Source organism: Meles meles, chromosome 1, assembly GCF_922984935.1.
Source record: "Meles meles chromosome 1, mMelMel3.1 paternal haplotype, whole genome shotgun sequence".
In the NCBI taxonomy this organism is placed as follows: domain Eukaryota; kingdom Metazoa; phylum Chordata; class Mammalia; order Carnivora; family Mustelidae; genus Meles; species Meles meles.
Genome location: NC_060066.1, coordinates 191,662,052 through 191,681,395, shown reverse-complemented (window position 1 = coordinate 191,681,395; position 19,344 = coordinate 191,662,052). Strand labels below are relative to the sequence as shown.

The 19,344-nt window shown below is 49.7% G+C and overlaps 1 protein-coding gene across 1 annotated transcript in view; it reads left to right on the top strand.

Moving 5' to 3' along the window:
- The window catches only part of LOC123925897 (CUB and sushi domain-containing protein 2-like), an 83,000-nt gene that overhangs the window by 41,424 nt on the left and 22,232 nt on the right, over nt 1–19,344 (top strand). The window contains exons 6-9 of the mRNA XM_045979530.1: nt 32–234; nt 5,120–5,311; nt 10,327–10,465; nt 14,047–14,234. Coding sequence (XP_045835486.1) covers nt 32–234; nt 5,120–5,311; nt 10,327–10,465; nt 14,047–14,234 — 722 coding nt within the window. The remainder of the gene's footprint in view (nt 1–31; nt 235–5,119; nt 5,312–10,326; nt 10,466–14,046; nt 14,235–19,344) is intronic.

Sequence of the window (19,344 nt, the reverse complement as noted above, 5' to 3'; positions counted from 1 at the left end):
GGATGACCGCCTTCCTTTTCTCTCTGTTCAGGCTCCACTTCCTGGTGTTTGACACAGAGGAGGTCCATGACGTGCTGCGCATCTGGGATGGGCCTGTGGAGAGTGGGGTCCTGCTGAAGGAGCTCAGCGGTGCGGCCCTGCCCAAGGACCTGCACAGCACCTTTAACTCAGTCGTTCTGCAGTTCAGCACCGACTTCTTCACCAGCAAGCAGGGATTTGCCATTCATTTCTCAGGTCTGTGCTCACTTCCTGCCCACCCCTGTCCATCTGTCCTGCAGCATGACAGCAGCCCCCACCCCTCCTAGCCCTCCCTTCCTCCAGCCCTCCGCTCTTGTAGAGAGAGCCACTGAGCAGGGACTGTGTGCCTGGCACCTGGTTAGCACTTGTGTTCAAATATCTGTGCTGGGCTTACTCTGCAGGGAAAGACAAGCAGCTTCAGAGACACTAACGTGCAGATTGATGAGTACATGGCGGGGGGGGGCAGGGGATATAAACTATCGTGCTCGCCTTGGAGCACCAGGAAGAAAAGATATTCCAGAAAACACGGAGCCCACACTCAGACCTGCAGGAGGAGCAGCAATAACAGAGAGAAAGACCGTGTTTCAAGCAGGGAGCAGTTGATGATTCCGTGGGGTGGGAAGGGCCAGGTAGTAGAACTTGGTGGGGGGGAGGGGTATCTGTGGATCCCTGTTAGAGTAAAAAGAAAGAAAGGGGCGCCCTAGGTGTGAAGCGCGTGTGCACAAGTGCAGAGGCAGGATGAGAGGTTCCAGAACGTGCAGTTTGAAACATGGGCAGTGCAGAAGGAGGCACGCAGGCCCCTGTGGACGGTGGTATGGGGCTGGGTTACAGAACAGCCTCTCTGACATGCTGCACACTCTGGTTCTTAGTCTAGGGCCGGTCCCAGGAAGGACCGGGAGCCAAATACAAATGATCTAAATTCAATTAATTATGCACTCTAGTAGCCAATTATGGAGAAGCATGACATAGAGCTACCAAAAATGGGCAATGCTCACACATCCGAGTCCCGGTATTAGATAATTCATGTGTCGGTCCTGCCTCCCCCTGTGATGCATCGTCTCATCTCCTCTGAAGTGCCTCTTCCATCACTCATCTCCCTGCACAAGTGACTCTGCCTTGGTTTATGCTTATGTTTATTATACACCAGCTGTCTTCATTACCATGTCCTTACTCCAGGGGGGGGGGGTTGCCATGGTGATTGCAAAGCGAGGCCATGTGGCACCCATGCCACGGCTTTGCCTCCACAGTCTCCCCTCGGTGGTTTATTAGCTAAGGTTTGTTAGCTAAGGTGGTTGGGTATATTTCCAGTACCAGGTGGGCTGAAATGGAGCTACAGACCCTGCTTCTAACTCTTGTGCGCATCTGTTTTCTCCATGGAAATGAGCATTCAACAGTTTGTAGGGCAGATGAATGCCTCCAGGATTATGTTCCTTTATACCCATTAACTTGCCCGATTAACACTCATGCAAGCTTGTAGCCTGGTGAGGAAGAGCTCCTTGCAGGGTTCACTGGGAGTCTTCTTACATGGAATCCTGGTATCCGTTTGCCCATGGAGAGTCTCTGGGGACCACAGGGTAACAGTGAGCTTATCTAAGACTAGGTCTCACCACGGGGCAACAAGGGAGTCATTTTTAGATAAGCATTTCCCTACATCTGTTCCCTGGAGTTTCACGGACTCTTGGCTGATGTTGCTGGAGAAAGAACGTTGCACGGTCAAATAAAGTTGAGAAGATGCTTAGGTCAAAGCAAACCTAAAGAGGCTATCTGTAACTTGGGACCTCTGAGAACTTTTGGTATGCTAATTTAGCGGGTAAATTCAGAAGGTGTCTATCTAGTAGGTCACAGTTCCCAAATATATTTGACCATGGAAGACTTTTTCCTAGACCACCTCAAGAGACTAGCATTTTATGGAACAGACTTCGGAGACTGCTGGGATAAGCCATAAAGGATCCGTAAGCAATGAGGAGAGTGGAATGCTAAAGAGACAGCTCAGTCCACTCTCTGGGGAAAGGAGTGTTATGAATAATTAAACCAGACATGTATTTTCTCTGACTGTGCCCAAGCTAATGGTTATGGCTTTAAAAAATGAAAAAGAAAAGAAAAACCCTCTTAATTGCTCTGATAAATTCCCCTGTGGGTTTGCGCTATCTGACCTCTCGTGCACCGTCAGCGTGGCCACGTGGGACAGTATCCCTGGGCACTTTCCCGAGCCGCACTTCGCCCAGCAGCTCCGGCGGCTTCCTCACGCGTTGTCCAGCCTGTAGAAGGACTGTTCATCCTCGAGATGCGTGTCAGATGCCACTTCCTCCCCATTCAGAATAAATTGCCGTGGCCTGTGGCACAGCGAGCACTTTACTTCGGTTTCTTCGGTGCGGTGCGTTGTCAATCCCAGACAACCTGCCTTGTGCTGGAGGTGGCCGACCCTTGCCACGTCCTGCTGCTCAGACTTCTCCACGGCCCATGCGTGCAGCAGCAGTTTACTCACTGCTTACTGGGAAAGCAGGCACGTGGACACCTGTGCACATGAATGCATGGTTTTCTCTAATGCGTGGATGCCCGGAGGCAAGCTGCCCTGACCATCGCTTAGGTCTGTGGAGAGGGGCGTGGGCAAATCTACCTAGCCTGGGCTCCAGAAAAGCCGAGATGACCTAGGCCGGGGTCTGGGGGTAACCGAGGTTCAGGAAAGGTCACCTTCCCTGTTGCTGTCCTCAGTTAGCAAATACCAGGACTCCTCTAGGGAAGGCCGCGTGGCTCGCCCCAGGTTAACTTTATAGTGTGTGTTTGACGGAGGATTGTACAGAAATGCCAGAGACGATTAGTACAGGCTTGGCTTTATTGAGTAAACAGGACTGTATAACATCTGACATCCTGTCTGAACCACGCGGATCCAGCCTTTTCCCGGGGCTTTGCCAAGCAGCTCAAATTCAGGAGCATTAAAGAGGGAAAGTGGGAACAAAGAGGGTGAGGGGGACACTGAAGGAGAGGGACGCACAGCCACGGCCGCCCGCTGAGCCGACACCACCCTAAGCACTCTGCTAGTAATTTTCACAGAAGCCTTAGAGTATGGTGGCCGTTATTTAATCCATGCTGCAGACGTGGCTCTGGGGTCCAGGGAGGTTTCTCATACAAGGTCATCTAGTTAATAAGCGGCAGAGACTGGATCAGAACCCCCCTGTCTGATTCCCAGACCCAGGCTCTTCATCATTGCGCTCTGTCACCTCCTACATAAATAATCTTTCTGAGTATGGTCGGAACAGGGAGCTATTTTTCTTTCAGGGAATCATTTACATGTGTACAGTGCACTGTAAAGCTAGAGATGAAAGCTAAGTCTGTTTTTAATTGGGAAGGAAGAAGATTGATTCTTCTTTGACGTTATAAATAAATTCAGTAAGTGTCAGATGCTGATGATTTGTTCATTTATTTATTCATTCAACAAATATTTACTGAGCACGGCTGTGTGCTGGGTAATGTTCTAGGCCCTGGGGATACAGTTGGAAGCAAAACAGCCGAGGTCTCTGTTCCCGCAGAGACGCACAAGTTATATTACAATAAAGAGACAAATGAATTAGCAAGAGTATTACAGACTGTGCAATGAAAAGAACAAAAGAGGAGAATGTGACCAAATTAGTAGCAGGGGGTCAAGGGATGAGCCCAGAAGAAGGTGGTCAGAGAGGCCTGTCTGAGGAGGTGATTCGAGAGCTGAAAACTGAATGATAATATGGAGCTGACTTAGGAAGGTCTGCGGCACCATCGCTCCAGGTGGAAGGACCAGCAGGTGCAAAGGCCCTGGGGAGTGGGAGAAGCAGGGAGGGACCTGAGCTTGCTGTGGTGGAAGATTTTACAGATGTGGCTGAGTATAGTATAACATATATATACAGATGAGCATGACTGTATTCTAATAAAATTTATTTACATGAGCAGGCATAGTAACAGATCTGACTGTGAGCCCTAGTTTCTCGTATATCGTTACTGGGTGTTAGGTATCAGATGCTATAACTCCAGACTCATTCACACAATCCTAGATCTTACAGTTGGTGATATTAGTGTGTACAGTTGCCCTGGGTTTGGACTTCTCGAGTTTTTTCACTGGCGTCCTCCTCAGAGCAGAAGAGAGTGCATGTCTAACCATCTGTTGATCTGAAAGCTGTAGGAGGCTACAGTCTCTTTGAGGCTTCATGTTTTTGCTGAAGAACTCATACGACTTTTACATTCTACTCTACAATAAATTCATTTAGTTTTGTGCATGCTATTTTCCCCAAAATTTGGGGGTAGGGGAATCTGACCCTCCAAGCCAATGAATATTACAAATCCTGTGGCCTCCAGGGGCTCCTGTCCCCGGAGCCTGCCGCCCAGAATCTGGAGGATGACCTTGGTTGCAGCTGCCCCGATTCTTTCTCTGGACTTTCTCTTCTATCATTTCCTTTTCTCACGATGCATCTGCTCATTCATTCTTTTATTCATTTGCTCCTTCCCTCCATCATTTGACATTCACTTTTAAAGCACGTGGTCTGTCCGACACTAAGTTAGGTATCAGATGGCGAACGTCTCCCACATTCCTGAGGTTTTTGAATGTTGACTACATCTCAGCTATGAATGTTTACTTTGAACTCTACTTTGTCCCTTGCTACACACCTCAGACTTGCCCGGTTCCGGGCCGATGTGGTATTGGTCGTTTGCCTTCACCTGACTGCAGTTCTCCCTGTGCTCGTGAACATCCACTGCTCCCAACCCACTGGCAGACCCTGCTTGTCTGCTTATCTCTGCAACAAGGCGGGTATCGATCCCAGTTCACGTCTACAATCACAGCTGTGCAATCACACCTAACTCATGGTACCTCGTGACAGGTGGATGCCAGCGGTGGTGAAGGTTCTGGTAATGGTTCTGATGGAGGTCCCCAGTGGTGGTGGAGGCAGTAACAGAGATGAGGGTGAGAACAGAAATGAAATGGTGGCCCTGTTGCCAGTGACACCAGTGGGAGGTGACAGAGATTGTGGCTGTAGCCCTGACAGTGGACACGGTGATGACAGCGAGGGTGATGGGCTGGGAGCCTCATTGGCTGGCAGACATCAAGGCAACCCCACTTGTTCTTCTGTTCTCCCAGTGTCTACAGCCACATCCTGCAATGACCCTGGGGTCCCACAGAACGGGAGCCGGAGTGGCAACAGTTGGGAAGCCGGAGACTCCACGGTGTTCCAGTGCGACCCTGGCTATGCGCTGCAGGGGAGTGCGGAGATCAGCTGTGTGAAGATCGAGAACAGATTCTTCTGGCAGCCCAGTCCACCCACGTGCATTGGTACAAAGCAGCCACAGGCTGAATCCTGCCCTCTGGTCCCACCGCTTCTGTGTGCCAGACCCCATGGCCTAAGTGGCAGCTGCATCTAGAGGCCGGCCAGTAGCATCGGCAAACCCAAAGTTTACCCTGCTTTGTGTGAATATGTGCACACAAATGCCCCCTCACATTCACACACTCACAGTTACTGTCTACACATAGCAAATTCTTCACTCTCCAAAGTGGTGCCCAAAATTTCTAAGCCAGGCATGTCTGCCTCTTTTCTCCCTGGCTCAGCCTATTTAGGTGGGAAGGAGGACGATGGATCAGCTCGGATAGGAAGGTCAGCAGTTTCCAAAATGCCCTTTCTAATATCCAAAGCACTAGAAAGGTATCCACAGGCTCAGGTGCAAAGGGAAGAACCTTACCCTTTCTTTTCTCAAGGAAATTATTGGTTACCTGGGTGTTAGATCTCTCAGTTGTCCTTACACTTAAGAATCTCCCCATTTGACCCATGCAGAAATGTAAGCTCTGCGACTTGCCCATGGTCAGAGAGCTTGTAAGGGTTAGGGGGTAATAATACCCCAGCTCCTTGAGCCTGGGAGGAGGCAGGAACTTGAAGGAAGAAAGAAATAGAAACAGGTGCTCATTGCTGCATGGCCCTTTTTCTCAGGCAAAGTCCTGAATGCATTTATGTCCCAGGTCAATGACAGGTGTTAGAAGAGAAGCAGTAGTCCCCAGGTCCCCTTACTGTGTGCTAGCCCTACACTGGACATTTTCTTACCCAACCTCATTTAACTTTCCCTACAGCTCTCTGAAATGAGCACCATTCCCTCACTTTACAGTTCAGGAACTGAAACTTAGATAAACTTGGATATCTTGCCCAAATCACAGAGCTAGGACATGGTAGAGCCAAGATTCACACCCACATCAGTCTGAAAGGAGAGCCTTTCAATTTCCTACTTCCCACACTAGCTTCTGTGCTGGGGATGGGTTCCAGGGACTTCCCAAGACACAGCCCAGCAGCCTTCACCCTGGCGATGCCCTGCATGTCTTTCCACTCAGGCTCAGTGGGAGGCTCTGTCCAGGCATCCGAGGACTGGCCTTTGCGGGCCAAGCTCTGAGGCCTAGTGCTGAAGGTGAGACGCTAAATCCTGTCTCTCAGAGGTGATTAGGAGTCACCCGGGTTATGCGGTAGGAGCATGGTAAATGAATACATAGCAGACAGGAGGTTGACTCCTGGCTTCCAAAAACAGGTCAGATCTCAGCTACATGGAACAGTATGTGCGAAAGATTATGGGGTACTGAAGTAGAGAGATCTGGGTTCAGATCCTGACTCTGCCATTAACTAGTTCAGTGGCCTTGGAAGAACCGCTCCATCTCTCTGAGCCTCAGTTTCCTATTCTATAAAGTGAGACTAAATATACTTTCATGGCATCATGGAGTAAGGACACAACTAACCCAAATCTCAAGAAATACTGATTTCCCTACTTCCTTTTCTCATTCTTCCTTCCTCCCACCTTCCCTCCCTCCCATTTTTCCCTTCTTTGTTTTCTTCTCTTGAGTTTTTAGACTTACCTCCCTTCCCTGAGTATGAATCCCAATGAGGCAGTGGAATTCTGGTGAGGCCCGGGAGGGAGTTAGATGAATTCTGAGGGCCTGTCCAAATTTAGTATTCTCTGGGGCTGTGATTCCTTAGCTTCTCTTACAGAAAAGCAGGTCCTGAGACAAGACTGTCCCAGGTGGAGAAGGGAGGGGGCGCTGCACGGTGTTAAGCTGTTGAGAGCAATAAATGTGCAGCGAGCAGGGCAAAAGAGGTTAATTCAGCTTTCATTACCCATTCTTCTGTACTCAGCTTGGGGAAACGTTCCTCAGGCAACAAAATGAATGTCTTTGTCTCTTCTCTCAAACAGTCTGGAAATCCCAGTGACAAGCCCCTAATTTCCAGCTCCCTGGCAGTCTGCCATGACTGGTCTGGCTGGCCTTGATATCCCTTCATTATAGGGAGGAAGCAAAGGGAGAAAACAAGTATTTATTGAGCACCATCCCCATGATAGGCACTGGGCTAGAAGTTTTAGCTGCGTTCTTGCAAATGGAATCATCAGATGGTAAGTTTAGAGCTCAGGTTCTGGATTTCAACTACCAACCGACTCTGGTGGCTTCACCCCAACAAGCTGTGTGGCCTTAGGCAAATTGCTGACTCTCCCTGAGCCTCATTTTCCTCCCCTGTAAAATAGGGGCATTAGGAGGACCTAGCTCATCACCCTGTTCTGAGGAGGAAAGAAGCTCATGCTGTAGAGCGCCTAAGACCACATCTGACTCACAGTGAACCCAGTGTGCGTAAGAAGTTATTATTGTCCTTACTCTTTTTGTTAATATTATTTACTTTATATATGGGAAAGTGGAGGCTCAGAGAGATGGGATAGCTTGCCCAAACTCATAGCTAGTAAGTTGCACGGTCAGAATTGGAACCCAGGACTGTGTAACTTCGAGTTTGATGGCATTTCTCACACCTCTCACCCCGCAGGACTCCCTGCCCACTTTTTGGCCATCTGGGGTGACCAGCTGCCTGCTACCACCCCCTCCTGGGCTTCCATGTTTTATAGTCTCCAGCCTCTGTTTCTGACTCATGGTAGGGAGGGGACAGGGTGTGACCGTGGGTGTGGGACAAGCATCCTGGAATGGCAGCAACACCAGGCATCTAGTTCCCACCTGTCTTCCCACCCCCATGAATACCTGCCGAAAGGACCAGGTGATGCTGGGATGTTGCCAAGACCTCATTTGGTCCCTGCAGATTAACTGTCCTGCTGGTTAGTGCTGGGGCCTAGAAAGGGAAGGGACTTCCTTCCTCTGCGTACCTCTCTACCAGCTGTGAGCAGCGGGAACGCTCCTGCTGGCCAAGCAGCTAGGAGTGCGGCCAGGCCTTGACACACAAATGACAGAGGGCAATGATGCCCAGGCTGGGGTCCTGAGTGGGAAGCAGATGCCTGAATGCCAGATGCCAGGGAACCATCTGGAAGGGAACTGCGCCAGGGCAGAGGCCTAGAACCCAAACAAACCACAAGCACTTTGGGAGTGGGCGGAAGAATCATGGGGGCAATTTCAGAAACAGCCAGGTCACTCCCATCCCTGGCTAACTGAGAGGAAGAGACCCCCAAGCCACAGAGGAAGCTCACACCCAGTGGCCTTTGCCTTCATGGAGGCATCACTGTGCCCCTTTAGGAAGGTCCCCAGGGAGCTGGGCACACCCACGGAACCCAGGCTTCATCAGACAGCTGCTAGGGTTGGGCCCTCAGAGCAGGGGACAATGGGTCCTACCGTGCTAAGTGCAAGGTTTTATCCGGATCGCACAGGTCTCCAGCATGTCGCATTCACGTAACCCTCTTCTCCAAGAGGGCACAGGGGAGAAGCAAGCCAGACACAAAGCAGCCCTGGTGCAGGGAGTCACTGAGACTCAACCTTCATCCGTCTGCCTCGGAAGGGCTGCCCTTTCGAGGCAGACGGATGAAGGTTGAGTCTCAGTGACTCTCTGGGCGGGTCTTTCAACTCCCTGAGCCCCAGGCTTCTTGGTTCTAAACCAGGAAGAAAAATCCATAGCTCACTGAGTTGTTGCGAGAGGGAAGCGAAATGAGGTATTAGAATGCTATACGTCACGTCAGACGTAGAGTAAGTGTCCCCTTGAGTGTTCCTGGTGTTCCAGTTGGGACTTGTGATATATTCTCCATGGGGGTGAAGGGCAACCACTACTCTTGGGATCACTCAGGCTCTATGTTCAGCCACGTTAGGGCTTTTATGGCCCAGCCCGAAGCCTACTGTTTTTTAAAAAGACCCTGTTGGCATTGACCGAGCCCTGGAAGGCTTGCCCTGAGCGAAGACTACAGCGTGTGGCTGTAAAGCTCAGCTCTGTGACAAGACTGTGGTTGCTCTTGAGCTGGGTCTTGGACACACCCTTGGCTCCCACCTCCATGCCCAGTCTCAGACTTTCTGGCTTCTCCTTAAATGGCTTTCCTACTCCTGTGGGCTCCCAGCTGATGTATTTGACGTCAACCTCCAGTGGCACCCTGTGGGGTTTCTCAGACCAAACCATATTAATAGTCTCTACCATATTTCCTGGATGACCCCATATACTTTCCAGCCCCCACCTTATCAGACCCCACTGCTTCAGGGCAGTGACCCAGCCATTTAGAGGAGAACCTGACTGCAGATCTGGGAAGTGCCCCAGCGGGCTGCCTCACCAGCTACTTGCCCCCTCCCTACCTGTTAAAAGGCCCATCATCTCAGGGGGATGGAGTGGGGAACCACCACGGATGTATGGAGCTTTGTCGTATCTCCATCCAAGTGAGGTGCCCCCACTCTCTTAGACAAGGTCTTCTGGAAACTTGGGAAGTATCTGCAGCTCCAGGCAGATGCCGAGAGCATTGACAGGGAGGAGGCCAGCTGCACTTGGCAGGTGAGCGTGACTGTATTCTGTACCCCCCTGACAGTGAGCGCACTGGAACGTGGATCAACACCCACAAAGCTCACCTGGAAACTAGACATGAGGCAGTGGCAGGAGACTGTGTATTTCAAATGTCTAAAAGAGGAGTATCAACTGTCTCCAAATAATTTGTCTCCAAATAATTATTTACTGTATTCCAGGTGCTTAAACAGACCTCTCCAACATCTTTAGTTCCATCCCTGAGGAAATAGTACCTCTTCCTGCAATAGGGAAAGGATGCTGAGGTCTGCAGAGGTTGGGGTAATTCCCTAAGGTCTCATGGCCAGGAAGTGGCAGAACCAGGTCATTTGGTTTTGTTTTTAATAATTTCTTGAGGTGAAATTCACATAACATAAAGCTCACTTTTTAAAATGAATGATTCAGTGGCATTTGGTACATTCTCAATGTTATGCAACCACCAGGTAAAACCCTGCACCCATTACATCCTACCTTCCCCTCCACCCTTAGAGTCAAGTTTTCACTAGGATCTGCCAGACTCAATCCCTCCGCTGCTTTGCCTCCCCAGCACCCAGGCCTGACCCTTGTCTTCCTCTTTCCCCAGCTCCCTGCGGTGGAGACCTGACCGGACCATCAGGAGTCATTCTGTCGCCAAATTACCCAGAACCTTACCCACCAGGCAAGGAGTGTGACTGGAAAGTGACTGTCTCTCCGGACTACGTCATCGCCCTGGTATTTAACATGTATGTACCTTTCCCCTAGGTGGGAGATAAGGGGCTCAGAGTAGCTGGGGGGTTTAGACCAGGGTCTCCAGGTGAGTGCACACAGGTCTGCTGGGAGTGCATGAGGGAGCCCAAAGGAGGGAAACTAGCATTTATTGGATGTTTCCTGGGTGCCCTGTGCTGTGCTCATCGACTTCACACATTATTATCTTATTTAATCCTTATAATTGATGAAGTAGCTATTATTCTTTCTACCTTCCTCCCTCCCTTCCTCTTTCTTTTCTTTTCTTTTCTTTCTTTCTTTCGTTCTCTCTTCTTTCTTTCTTTCTCCTTCCTTCCTGTCTTTCTTTCTTCTTTCTTCTGAAGATGTTGAGATTCAGAAAGCAGGCCCTCGCTGGATCCTTTCCGCCCCCCACTCCTCTGTGTTTTCCCCTTTGCTCTCACCTGGCTCCTTTCCTCACACTCCCTAGTATGCAAACAGGTTCAGGTTTGTCTCAGGTCCTCCCCCATCCAGCTCCTGGCCTGCCTCCCGCACTGCCTCCTTTATCCCTTTAGAGGCAAGCTCTTCAAAAGAATCATCTCTGCTTGTGTCTATTTCCTCGCCTCCTGTTCACACTCAAACCACGGATACCTGGGTTCTGCCTGCAGGCGCCCGCCAGAGACCCCAGCGAAATCCTGGTTGCCACACAAAATGGCACTTCCCATGTTTTATCCCACTGTTCCTCTCGATCACTCCTTCCATCCTTACCCTGCTTTTTCTCCTTGGTTTCCGTGAAGTTACTCCCCTCCAGTTCTCCCACTTCTTCTGTGATTTCACAGCTTCCTTGTTATACCCTGCCTCCCTTGGCCAGGCTCTAGTGGGAGCCTTTTCTCTTCACATCCACACTCCCTTCCTGGGCTCGCTCCTCTGCTCCAATGGCTTCACCTCAGTCTTAGAAACAGGGGACTCCACGCTACCACAGCCTGGACTGCCTTCTGAGCTGTGGGCTCTCCTCTCCAGCTGTTGGGTGTCTGGTGACTGATGGTGCCTCTGATGCAGCATGTACAAAACTGAGCCTCTGACTCCCCCCGCCTCAGAAGAGCTGTCTCCTGACCCCCAGGGAGTGCCACCTTCATGCAGCGGCTGCTTCCATTAGTGAGCAAGGCCTGGAGCCTCACATCTACCCCTCTCCTCCAGCATCCCAGCTACTGCGCTGCTGAAACTCTCACTACTTATCCTCCAAACTACTCCCATAGTCTCCTGACTGGTTCCTCAGCCCCCATTTTCCCCCCATGCCAGCCTCTTCTTGAGTTAGCTGTGTCATGTGAAAATGCTAAAACAACTACCTCAGCTTCCATGGGAACATGCAATAACATGCTACTCAGCCACAAAAAGGGGTGAATGACTGATACAGGCAACATGGCTGACTCTCAAAGATATCACCCTGAGCGGAAGAAGAAAGCCCCAAAAGAGCCCATAATGTAGGATCCCACTTACATGAAATTTTGGGATCGGTGAAATGAATCGATGGCGATAAAAATTTATTCAGTAGTGGCTTCTAGAGAAGACTGACTGGGAAGGGGAGCATTTGGGGATGGTGGGAATGGCCTGGGTCTTGCTATGCATGTGTCAAAACCCATAGGTGATACATTTAAAAGCTGATCATTTCATGGTGTATAAGTCATACCTCGATTTGAAAACAAACACACAAACAAATGGGTCTCTTAATATAAAGTCCTGTCATGGCTTCCTCTTCCTATAAACTCAGAACTTTGGTTTTTCAGTCCAAGCAATCTGGCCGCTGCCTACCTCTCCACCCAGTCCCCCCGACCCCATCCTACACCCTGAGCTCCAGCCAGCCTGAGCCGCTCACAGCTTCAAGACTATTCCTTGCCCTTGTGATCTCGCTTCCTTGTTCAACCATGAGGGGTCTCTGCACCTCCCAAAACTTGACACCAACTTGGCCTCCATGAAAGTCTCATTTCCTCCTCCCCGAGGAATTTTGTACTGTGATCCCATGTGCCCACACAGACTTTGTACATTGCTTTGCCGTCTTCATACCCGTTGCTGCCTTCAGCCCCATCACCATCTTGAAGGTGTGGCGTTGGACATAGCTTTGTGTCCTGAGCACCTTGCAAGCGCCTGGTACATTGAGCACACTCAGACGAAATGTGATGACTGAAGGAAGACAGGGACAAACAGAAGGCAGAAAGTGCCTCAGCAGTGACCCCATTGTGAGGGTGCCATGGAGGAAGGAGACCAGTATACATCCAGCTCTTTCACCAGATTCCCCCCCCCCCAGATCCCCATCCCATCTCCCTGCCAGCCCTACCACTTTGTCCTAGAAATGTCACAGCCCCCTCTCTCTGCTACATGTCAGCTAAAGAAGGGAACTGCTGTCCCATTCTTAGTCCAGCCGGGTGGAGTATCTGAGGATCCCAGCACATGGCTCAACTCTGAACAAGTTAGCATCCCAGATCTGTTCTCAGCTCACGTTCTATTGTTTTCGTGTTTGTACCCTTGACCAGTATCCATGGCTTTGCTGGATGTGTACCTAAGAATGGAGTCGCTGCCTCATAGGACCAGCGTATGTTCAGATCTAGTAGGTGAACAGCTTTCCAAAGGGGCCAAGCAACTTTACCATCCTGCCAGCAGGCTCTGAGAGCTCCGGGGGCTCCACATTCTTGCCCGTCTTGGCATTTTCCATCATTTTCACTCTAGCCAAACCAGTGGGATCGATGATATTCAAGAACTCTTATACTCAGCTTACTAATTTCTTTATTCAGTTTTTTTCCCACATGAGGGTCAAGATAACTAAGAAAGAGGCACACCCGTGAGTGCCGGGAGTGGGGTGATGGCAGACTCTGAGAAGTGCTGGGAACTGGCTAAGAGATGAGGGGACGGAGCCAGCTTCTTCATGAAAACAGACCCCTCCCCGCCTGGGAATGGCCCCCTGGGTGACTCTTTCCCTCTTGGAAAAGGAGGTGCAGACTAACACAATCTAAAGACCAGTGGAAGCAGATAAGAGAGCTTACCTGCTCTGGCTGACTCTTCAGTATATAGAATTGGTAACTCGTTTTCCCTTTTGTGCAGAGTGTAGTGAATTCAGACAACAGTCTTGTATTATAATCTTCAAACTTGCTAAGAGACTAGGTCTTAGTTGTTCCAACCACTATAAAGACGTGTTAACTATGTGAGACGGGATAGAGGAACTACTTTTCACCACTATGACAATCCTATTACAGGATAAAATGTATCCAATCAACAAGTGGCGCACCTTAAATTTACACAATATTCTACGTCAAATGTATCTCAATTAATTTTTTTTTTTTTCCCAGAAAGAGGGGTGTTGGGTTTTCAGCTCTAGCTTTCTGGGCATTGGCTCTAGTGCCCAGAAGAAGACCAGTCTTCTCTGCCCCAGGCCTGGCTTATCCACGTCCTAGCCTGACTGGAGACCATCGGGGCTTCCCGCTCTCCCTCCCCCCAGGAAGAGTCAGGAGCCAGGCACCAGTGGGGCAGAGGGCTCGCTGTCTGGGAGGCCCCCTCCCCTGGTTGACCTAAGGCCCAGCACGAGCCTTTTCTGACCTTAGTGGGGTGGGGGCGGGATGTTTTTGTTCCCCAGCTTTAACTTGGAGCCTGGCTATGACTTCCTCCATATCTACGACGGACGGGACTCTCTCAGCCCTCTCATAGGAAGCTTCTATGGCTCTCAGCTTCCCAGCCGCATTGAAAGCAGCAGCAACAGCCTCTTCCTGGCCTTCCGCAGTGATGCATCCGTGAGCAGTGTAGGCTTCGCCATCGACTACACAGGTAGGACCCTGGCACCCGAGCATACAGAGGGCAGGGCTAGCCAGACCTGGCGGAGGGGAAGGGCCGCGAGGAGGGCAAGGGCCGGGTCACCGGCAGAGCCCCTCCCAGCCCTGTCGCCCTCCAGGTGGCCTAGTCTTTCCTTCCCATGTGGCCCAGCCCTGGGAGACAGCGGGGGCCAGCACTCTGCTCGCACCTCATTTCTATTGCCACATCCCTGCTCCTCTTGTGTCCTTTTCCTGTGAGGGTCAGTCCTCGCAAGCTGAAGCAGAGCAGTCAAAGCAGGGCTCAGCATGTGTTTCTTCATATTTTAGGCTTGTGAGGCATCCGGCCTCTGTCCCCACCATGCAGGGCTGCCACTGCAGCACTCAAGTGGCCCAAGACAGACTGTGAAGGAATGGGCATGGCCACGCTCCCATAAACATTTCCCTCTGGACACACGCAGTCTACATGACCAATGAACTGCGTCCCGGGCTCACATTCTCTACTTCGCAGCCATGTGGCCTTGGGCAGGCTCCTGAACCTCTCAAAGCCTCCATTCCCTCATCACAAAATGCTGGTAGGCTGATCCCTGCCTCACAGACGTGTTGTGAGTATCCGTGACCCTGAGCTTCAGAGCCCTTGGTCTGGCACCTGGCACGTAGCAGGTGCTCCGTAATTTTCCGACAGCAAGAGTAAGAGAGGCTCCAGGCTCCAAGCTGCTCTGAGTGCTTCAACCCTGTTATTCTCTGGGTGACCTTTTCTTCTTCCCTAATTATCCCAGACGCCATCATGCAAATCCTAGCCCCACTTCTTGCTTGATTTGTGCACTTGGCAAGTTATTATCTCTTGGAAACCGTCCCTCCATCTATAAAGTGGTGGTAATAATAATTATGCTGCAGAAGGTTAAAATTAAAAGATATTTTATACCTACATATTATATGTAGGAGTACAATGCCCAGTAGGTGCTAAACACTCTACAGATACTCTAGAGATGATTGATTTTGTTATTGGTGCACTAACCCAAGTTCACCCGGGCCTCATCAGCCTGTGTGGACAAATGGGGTCATATTACCCGTTAAAATTAAAAAGTTTCTGGCTCATGGCCCCCACTTGCATAGTGTCAGACCTCAGCAACCTTTTAAAGGGTTCCTTAATTAAATATTTCTGGCAACTGCTGGGAATGTCTCACATACACTCACAAATAATACCAATCATAACAAGAGCTAACTTAGCATCCATCCACTGCCAGCACGGTCCTAAGTACTTCACATCCATCAACACATCGAGATCCTTGAAATTACTGACTGCCTTCTCTTTTGTCAGATAAAGTTCTAGAAGATACTTAGTGCACAAAATAGAGAATGTCTTGCCGTGGGATTCTCTCCTCGTGGGGCTGGCCTGGATAATGGATATTCTGCCAACCTCTCTTCCTCCAGATACCTGCTGTCTGTCAATAAACCTCCTGTTCCCAAACCCTTCTGCATGTACTGGTATCAGAACAAATACAGTCACATAGTGTGGAATTCTAGGGGAGGCATGACTTAGACTCAGCACAGACCCATCACTCTGCCACTGCCATCCCCACGGCCATATTATCATCTTCACTTTTCTTACTGTTCACCCCTTCCATTGCATGCGCAGAAGTACTCTCAGTTCCCTGCCCCCAGCCATTCTGTTGCAGCCTTGCAAAACAACACCCTGTGTCACACCCACACACAAGTGGCTGAGAATGACCGGAAAGAGTCACATAAGCATGGCACTTGGATCCACCACAAGTGATGGCTTTTAACCCTGGCCTTAGCCACCTCCAGCTTGTCCCAGCTGGGGACTTCTCCCTGGTGGAGATTCCAAAATGTCACCCCAGAAGTCAATCCTTCTAGCTTCTTCACAAAAGTACTTCAGCTCATTGTCCCTGGATGCAATAAGCTCATGGGTTCACAGCATCCTGGCTGTAGCCACCTCTCCCCCAGTCCCCTCCACTGAAAACACAGGCTAGAGCCACACTTCCAGGCCCTCTTTCCCAAAGAAGCCCTTCCCACTTCCAGCTGTTGGCCCAAGACTGCATCTGGAGGGGTCCCCAGCTCTAACACACAGCCTCAGGGAGTAAGGCCTTCCAGGCAGCCATCTGAGCCATCCAAGTGGCTGAAGGAGGCCAGTTACTAGGCAAGAGGAAAGGGGATGCCAACCAGTGCACCCTCTGCCACCTTGTTGGCGACTGTGGTTCAAGCACCAAGATAAATGGGCCTGTCTGGGGTGGGAGGTGCCTGGTGAGGCCTGAGGCAGACTTCCTTCCTTCCTTCTCAGATAGCATACTCCCTAATATCAGTCATCTCACTGCTATGGCCCTAGCCTCTGGTCAGGCAGCCCATTTTATGGGACCCAGGGACCCTCTGCCTTGCCCCCGTGGTCTCCTTCTCCCCATCTCAGGATCCCTGGATTCCTGGAATGGGTCCACTCTGCTACCGGATCCCATGGCCTCAGTGATATCCCCGCCATGCTCAATATCTTTACGGGGTGGCCTTCATTGCTTATGAACTGTGTAAACTTAAGCAAGCCCTTTACATTCTCTGAGCATCCCTGCCTCACCCATCAAAGAAGGACAGAGCACTGGGTGAAAGAGCTGGTGTGGGATAGGAAACAGACACAACCCCCAGCACAGGGCCCAACACCAAGAGCTACTTGGCACACAGGTTGATCCACATTCTCCATCTGTTGCCTTCTTTCCTGAGAAATGGATATTTCATGTGTTCTGCTCTCGTTTGGAAGAGAGAAGAGTTTGGAACCCTCCTCATGGGACTAGCCCCATCAAATGCAGTACATTTTCTGTTTACTGAAGATACAAAGTGTGAGATGATGTTTTGCACACACCTGAGTGTGAAATGTCTATAGCATGAATATGTATGGCATGGGGGGGGGTGTCCTATATATGTCTCCGACCCATGGCAAATATGCTGTGCGAGTCCACAGAGCACCATACACTGAGATGCAGCCCATCAGGACCAGCACACTGAGGGAGGTCTGGATCCTCAGGAAGAGAAGCATTGGCCTCATCCATGTAGATGCCATCCTGTGTTCAGAGGCAGAATGCTGTCTTGTCTTTTATCCAGGAGCCCTGGATCTCCTCGAATGCTGAGTATCTGGGTGTCCCAGGAGCTATGGCTTCAAGTGTCCTTGTTTGGGAGATGAGGGGAGTGATGTGGAGAGATGTTGCCAGATTCTGCTGGGCTTAGTCCAGTGAAGACCACAGTCTGAGGTCAACCCCTCTTCTGACTGGAGACATACAGACCAGGGTCTTTCCCCACATCCTGCCGAATCCCCAAGCAGGAAGCAGAAACAGTGTAGTTGCAGCTGACTCAGGGGTCATTTAGTTTCAAATCAAGAGATCCACTCATAATTTATTATAAAAATGCAAAAAAACAAGACATGTTCAAACAAACTTGAGACAAAACTTTCTTATAAGAAAATTAATGGCCCAAATAATTTAAGATAAGAGAGGCTCTGTATCTTAACAGTACACATAACCAAAACTCCCTTTCACTTAACACAAAAAGGGAACATCTTTTTAAAATATAAAAGCTCAAGGGCAGGAAGCATAAACATTCAAGGGACTGAAATCAGGAAGGAAGAGTCAAAGGTTAAGATTACCTCCTGTCTCTAGGACCACTTGGTCTTCCTGAGCATCTGCTACATTCTCTTCTCTCTATAGATGCATGTTCTTTGCTTCTGCTAGGACAAGTAAGGTGGCCTCACTTTTGACTCTGAATCACTTCCCAGTCTAGGTCGCAATTCCAAATCCCAAAGGACCTTAAGACTGACCAGGATTCAGGCAAGCATCCACTGAACAGTGTCATGGAATTAGGCTTTTTCATTAGGGTCAAGGGCAGGTCATGCAGTTTTACTCTTTTGTTCACTCAATAAATATTTACTTAGCTCCTTCTATATGCCAGACACTGTTATAGGGGCTGAGAACAAAGCAGGGAAAAAGACCAAAGTTCCTGCCTCCATGGACTTCACATCCTCAGGACAATCAGATGGATAGACATTTCTGTTACCTGTAAGTCTTGGAGGTTCACCTACTTAGAATACAGTGATGGGCAAGGTTGTAGGTGTCTCTGTCCAGTTGCACCTGGAAGGTGATTGTGGTGTCTAAGTCATTCTAGACAGGTCTTCTAGATGATTCTTAATGCAGTTGTGTCATTTGTGGACTTCTATAGGACCATGCTCTGAGGCATTCTCATCTGATTCAGCTACTTGGGTAGCTTTACCCTTTGCTGGAAGGAAAAATAGGAAATAAGGAGGATCTTGGTTTTTTATAAAATTACTAAAAATGAAACCCAGAGAGACTTAGTGTCTTTCTCCAAGCCAAAAACATCAGAAGAATGGGTGTGGGGGGGGGGGGGACTTTCTTGTCATCTTCCATCAGGTGTGGTGGCCTCCTCATCCTGAGAGAGGCTAGGACATCCATGCATGAGTGTAGAGACCATTCATCCATTCAACAAATGCTATTGAGCTCCCACTTCCTGCCATGCCCTATTCTGAATATGGAGGCTGCAGTGGTGAGCACAGTGGTCATGGCCCCCACCCTAAGGTAACATCAAGGTGAGTGAGGGAAGTAGACAGTACGTAAGTAGACCAACAAAGAGTAAGAAGCAGATGTTAGAAAGAGAAGGCTGCTATGAGAAAGAGAAATGGGAAGTCAACCATAGAATGGCAGTTGGTGAGGGTGAGGACCTCGCCCAATGGGTGATATTTAAACAGAGACCTCAAGGTTGAGAAGAACCCCACTGTGTGAGAACAGGCCTGGGGAGTGTTGGAGACAGAGGGAGTTTGAAGAAGTTCAGAAGAAGAGTTTGAAACCTGTGGTAGAGAATCTGAAATAACTCAGGAAAGGCCCAGGTCAGCTTCTACCAGAAGGTACTAAACACTACATATTTTCTCTTTCAAACCCTTGGATGTAACATTATGGGCCAAGGAGTTACAACCAGATTTCCACACCTGCTGCCCCTACCACCACTACAACCACCCACCACTTCCATGGGTCTTTCTTCCTTAAATTCAAACTAGAAATACATTCATGGTTGCCTATTTTAAAAGTAGCATGTGTTTCTTGGAAAAATTCAAGCAATATAGA